Here is a 6,000-nt window from a genome sequence, read left to right as displayed (position 1 = left end):
ATGGCGGACCTGAGAGCTGGCGGCGACCGCCACACGGGCGGCGATGGCGCTGCGCAGAGCGAAACAGGTGACTGAGCTGCGGGGGCAGGTGGTGGTCCGGCGGGCTCGGGCCGGGAAGAGCGAGCAGGCCTGAGGGGGCGAGGGGGGAGGGACTCGCGCGGGGCGCCGGCGCTCCCCTCCCCCGCCCGGCCGCGGCCCGGAAAGGCCAGCCCGGCGCGCCGCGCACCGCGGCTCGGAGCCCGCTTGCCCTCCGCCTCCGCGCGTCGGCTGCTCGGCCCCAGCGCCCAAGTTCGCCGGCCGCCCCTCTGGCGCTCCAGCTCGACTTAACCCAAACAGGTGGAAACGCGCCAGGGAGCGCGGGCGGGAGGAGGAAGTGGAGAGACGCTGGCCGCTCCTCTCCCACCTGCCGGGCTGGATCTGATTCAATTGAATGGGAAAATCGTATCCCCCAAACCAAACCGCCAGCCGGAAAGTCCTCGGCCTGGTACGGCTAGCAGGATTACCCTTTTCTGCGCAAACTCTCCGGCCTTAACCGGCGCACCGGCTGCCGGGGTAGCCCGGCGCGATGGTCGCGCGTGAGCAGTACCCGCCCGCTGCCCTGGGGTCCGCAGTTACGACCGGCTCACAAGAGTTCTGAGATCTGGGGTCGCGAGGCAGGGGCTGGTTGCAGGATGATGGGGGCCTGCAGGTGCTGTGGGGGGTGGGGCTCAGAGATTCGTTGACTTGAAACAAGGGTCCTCGGCGTTCATGTTTTTAGTCCGTGCACCAACCCAAGGCGGGAACGTTGGCTCGGCTCATCAGGGCGCTGTGTTAAGGAACCCCCTCTTCCCAACTTCCACGCCAGAGGCAGGGGCAGGCGCTCACATCTCCAAGAGCATTAAGTCCTCCCCTCCCCCATTTTACTGTTTGCAGCCGATTTTCCCCCTCGCGATCGTTTTTTCTTGCAGATCACTCCTCTCTCCTACTCCCCTCTTCTGTTCTTGGCCAGTAAACTGTTTCTGGTACCTTCCTGCACTTGGGATGGGGGGGATGGGGGCGGTGAGGCAGTTTCTTATTTTAAAAAGACATTCAAATTGCAGGCTCCCCAGCTGTGTTGTGTTTTCTGCTTACACATAACTGGAAACAATTGTTATCTAAATGTAAGACTTCCCCCACCCTCAAAAAAGAGGTATTGACTTAGAAGGTACGCTTATTTTAATGTGAAAGGTCCAAAAAAGCTATAAGAGTATTTGCAAATGATGTCTCTGTTCTGCTAGGTAGAGTTTGGGCGCCTAAAGACTAAAGACTTAATCCCTCCAGCCAAAATACCTGAGGTTAAGACAAGGAATCTTGAACTTGTTTACTCTGAAGTCACGCTACTTCCTGTAGGGTGGTTTCTTTTGTCTTAAAATGTTTGAAAGATTGGCAGGTCATTATTTTCGTTTGGGGTAGGGAACGGGTGGCTTAGAGGACGTGCCTTTGTAATTGCTTTCAGGGAACTTGAGAAGCCGGGTGCTGAGGGTTACGGTCCCCCAGGAGAGGGCAGCAGGAGCGCAGCGTCCTCATTGAGAATATAAATGGTTTGGTGCCTAATCCCCACAAAGGAAAAATGAAACTGCTTCTGTACACAGTAATTTTTGCTCAAATAAATGAATAAATAAACACTTCCTAGAATCTGCACGTGAACAAGTTGTTCAGATGTACGTGAACTACAAACTAGCTTATTCAGTGCCCAAGCATGTTAACTAATGAACTGGTCATGCTTCTAACAATTAACCTACAAATCAACCCTGTGGCTGTCAGTGAAATATTTTCTTTATGAAGAGGGCAATTTAATTGGCTGCCGTCTCTTTCATAGAAAACAATTCTTCCACATCTCTACCTAGAAACTCCAGTTTCCAAGGGACAAATTTTATAAATGGTCTTTCGAATAATTGTACTTTATAATTTAACTAAAACTTATTTCTGATTCACATCTTTTTCCTATTTTTCTAGCCCTGGATTACTATTAAGGTTTTTTGTGCTCAGAGCACCTGTGTGAGCAGGTGTCAAAGAAAGAAGAAAGGTGAAAAAATATATATATATATATTTAAATCTAGGTAGCGATATTTTGAGTGTACAAGTGAGGACTGCTTGAATTTTAACAACTTCTGAAGTTTTCCATATATTTAAAACATGTGACCTATACCTGAATATCAGACTTCAATGTAGTACTTCATTCTTATGGACATATTGCACATTATAACATTCAAATGCTGCAAGTCATTTTTTTAAAGAATTACAGGATTGTACTGAGGTGGGTTTTTTTTGGGGGGGGGTGGGGATTTCTGTCTTTTATTACCATCAACAGGTGAAAATTGCCACCTCAAATGGCAACATTTGTTGAGGGATTCATTTTATTCCCTTTTTAGAACTGGTTGTTAGGTGGTAGGGCCCATTCTTAAATGTCTCTCTTAGTTTTTCTTTCTCTGTGAAAAGACTGTGGTCTAATTTTAGGGCAATTTAGTTTAGAATCTCAGGTGATTATAAAAATAACATCTGTAGGGCTTCCCTGGTGGCGCAGTGGTTGAGAGTCCGCCTGCCGATGCAGGGAACATGGGTTCGTGCCCCCGGTCCGGGAGGATCCCACATGCCGCGGAGCGGCTGGGCCCGTGAGCCATGGCCGCTGAGCCTGCGCGTCCGGAGCCTGTGCTCCGCAATGGGAGAGGCCACAACAGTGAGAGGTCCGCGTACCAGAAAAAATAATAATAATAAAAAAAACACCTGTAATGTGTTCATAATTATATACATATGTATGTATGTGTATCAAAGATGGGTTGAAAATTGGCAGTATACGACCTATAAAATGAGACATTTGTTAAGAATATTGAAAGGTAGCATATAAAAATCATATTTCTTTCAACATTTAAAAGCTATTTCTGTCAGTATATATTTTCTACTCAAAGGTAGTCAAGTCACATTCTTTATGGTGATTTTTAAAAATTTTTCTTGAGAATGAACAGTTCTTTCCGCATATATTTCAATAACAAAAGGTAGGCAAGCACTGAGAAAAATAATTGACTTGAAACAAGTTTTCAATTTCACCACTAGAGGATGTCAAGTCCTTTTTTAATTATTATTTTGAGTAAGATTGAAATTCACAAAATTGCCTGTGCCCAGGCTTTGTGTACTTAATCTTATGCTAGTGCTCAAGAGCTGTGAAAGTGTGCAGAGGTAATTTCTCAATTTAATAACTTCCTTTTAAAAAGCCTACTGAATTAAGACCAAAGTTAAAGCTGCTTTTGACTTACTCATAAGAGCACACTTTCATGCACAGAGAATAAGTTAATACCTATAATCTGTGAATTCTGTTGCTATTCCTTTGGGGAAAATGACATAGAACCTGGAATTGGGCTTTTTCTCTCTTTAGCAGGCAGTGAAGTGGAAGAACATGGGCCTTTTTTGTGATCTGGATCATGACCCTTCACTGCATTTTTCCAAATTAAAAGGTGGCATTTAAGGTCTTAGATTTCGGGGTCTACAAATATCTGCAAATAAAAATTGTTAGATGGGGTTCAGACTGCAATTTGTTATTAAACTCATTGTTTTGAAATTCACGTCCTAAAGCTTTTAATGCTTCATCCCAAGTGAATATATAACTTTTTTCCTGTTATATTTTGGCTGGCTCTTACCTTTGCATCTTGTGAAGTAGGAGGAAAGTATTATTAGACGAGGCATTTGTGCTCAGGAGAGTGCATTTATTTGATATCATTAGTTAGGCGTGTGTGTGAGACACTAATTTGTATTGGCATGTTCTCCAAAAAAAAAAAATCTAACATCTTTGCCTCCTGGTGCATGGCAAAAAATCATTTGAAATGGGTTATTTTTTAAAACTCAGGTCTCATTATATTGTTATAAGAATTGAAAATATTGAGGCTTAGCATAATTTGACCAAGAAATATGTACCTTCTATAAAGCTTTATGGTGGCTGAAAGGTTGATGAAGACATGATCCGTGGATTTCAAAAGGAAAACATCACTCACAAACAAATAATTGCAGGTTATGAGGAGTTAAGTGAAGAAAGAATTACTTCCAGCTGTGGTCTTTCATCATGGAACACATACTGGGCATAGTAATTTAAGTTTTGAAAATGGGTAAATGACATATAAAGTTGAATGGAGGAAAGAGAGAAAAATAAAGGTGCAGATGTGGAAAAGAGCAAAGTTTTGGTCATATTGAGTTGTATGAGGCTCATCATGAAAGAGTCTAGAAGATGGATTAGGAATGAAGGCACATGGAGGCCAAATTGTGGAGTGATCAAGCTTAAGAGGTTAGTACATGATTCTGCAGGCAGTGAGGAAATGTTGATGAATCCTAAGGATAACATATCTTTAATAAAGTGCGATAAATTAGGTAATTCTCTATCCATGGATCTTGAAAGCTTGATTGCCAAGTCTAGGAGAAGAGCTCAGCTGTGCCTTTTAGGAATGCATGGTCCCTTCATCTAGGAAAGTCATTCCCTTGATTGATTTTTGCTGATTGGGAAGGGTATCACGGGGCGGGGGGAGGGGAGAGTGTATGAGGAACGTAAGCATGACCAGGCAGATTAGCCAAATCTCTGGTGATAGTGAGGTGATCGGTATTCTACCCATGTGATCCTCATTTTGAAGTAGCAGTGTAGACTAGAGGAGGGATTTAAGAAGGGCACATTCAGCTACATACAGACCGGCTTTGAAGTTCCTGCAGAAGTCTTCTGGGCAGGCATTGGGCCAGCACCATGGCATGGCAGTGGAAATGGGAAGAGAATGATTAATTCACGATTCTGCAGAGGCATGTGTCAAAGGATGCAGGTAAAAAGTTGACCTATAATATTATACACCAGGTGTAAGTTTGGCTCATTGGTTTAAGGGTGGCGTGAAAACAGTCATGGTGAGGACCTGGTTTTGGTAGGAGAACTAGAAAAATCTCTGCTTTAAACATGGAGATTTGAGATGCAAGGGGGACGTGTAAGTAGAAATGTCTCATGGGCACATGGAAGGATGGGAATAAGGAGAAAAACAGGTTGGAACTCTGGGATTCATTCCATAAGGGGAATGTGATTGAAGCCATGAGGGTGAGGAGAGTTTTGAAAGAAAAATGGAAAGGGGATGAGACAACACTTCAAGCACAGGAGGAGGAAGAACCAGCAAAGAAGGTGGAAAAGCCAGAAAGTCAGGAAAAGCATAATTGAGCAATGCCATACCTGCCAAGGGAGAGGGACGAGGAGGTCAAGGATTCAGAGAGTGAAGAGGAAAAAAAAAAACCATTGGCGTGGTTACTGAGTAGTCACTGATCACCCCCAGAAGAGGCATTTCAGGGCATGTAGCAGATTATGTGATTAATAGACTAGCAGTTGGAAAGTAAAGGTAGCCAATTTAAAAGACCCTCCATAGAGTTCACTGGTGAAACGAAAAAATGTCAAATCCTTGAAATTTTTCTTTTTAAAATTTATTTATTTATTTATTTATTATTTATTGGCTGCACTGGGTCTTCGTTGCTGCGTGCGGGCTTTCTCTAGTTGCGGTGAGCGGGGGCTACTCTTCGTTGTGGTGCGCAGGCTTCTCATTGCAGTGGCTTCTCTTGTTCCGGAGCACAGGCTTTAGGCACGTGGGCTTCAGTAGTTGTGGCATGCGGACTCAGTAGTTGTGGCTCGAGGGCTTAGTTGCTCCGCGGCATGTGGGATCTTCCTGGACCAGGGCTCGAACCCATGTCCCCTGCACTGGCAGGTGGATTCTTAACCACTGTGCCACCAGGGAAGTCCCCCTTTGAAATTTTTCTAATTAAACCTTTTTAATTTGCATACAGTTTACTGCTTTAGGGGGTATACAATTCATTGTTTTGTCGAATGTATAGTCATGTAACCACCACTATGATAATGATCTGGAAGAGTTCTCTTGCCCCAGAGAATTCCCTCATGCCACCGCTGTGCAATCAGGTTCTCCTATCCTTAATGCCTGGCAACCACTGATCTGTTCACCATCCTAGTTTTGCCTCTTCCAGTGT

The 6,000-nt window shown here is 44.4% G+C and overlaps 1 protein-coding gene across 1 annotated transcript in view; it reads left to right on the top strand.

Moving 5' to 3' along the window:
* MAP7 (microtubule associated protein 7) overlaps positions 1-6,000 on the top strand; it is a gene marked incomplete at its 5' end in the record, with an annotated part of 169,736 nt that continues 163,736 nt past the window's right edge. Inside the window, one exon of the mRNA XM_079716922.1 lies at positions 1-67. Within this exon, the coding sequence (XP_079573048.1) occupies positions 1-67 (67 nt within the window). The remainder of the gene's footprint in view (positions 68-6,000) is intronic.

The sequence above is a fragment of the Hyperoodon ampullatus genome (assembly GCF_949752795.1).
Source record: "Hyperoodon ampullatus genome assembly, chromosome: 12".
Classification (NCBI taxonomy): Eukaryota; Metazoa; Chordata; class Mammalia; order Artiodactyla; family Ziphiidae; genus Hyperoodon; species Hyperoodon ampullatus.
This window is presented reverse-complemented; position numbering and strand designations above follow the sequence as displayed.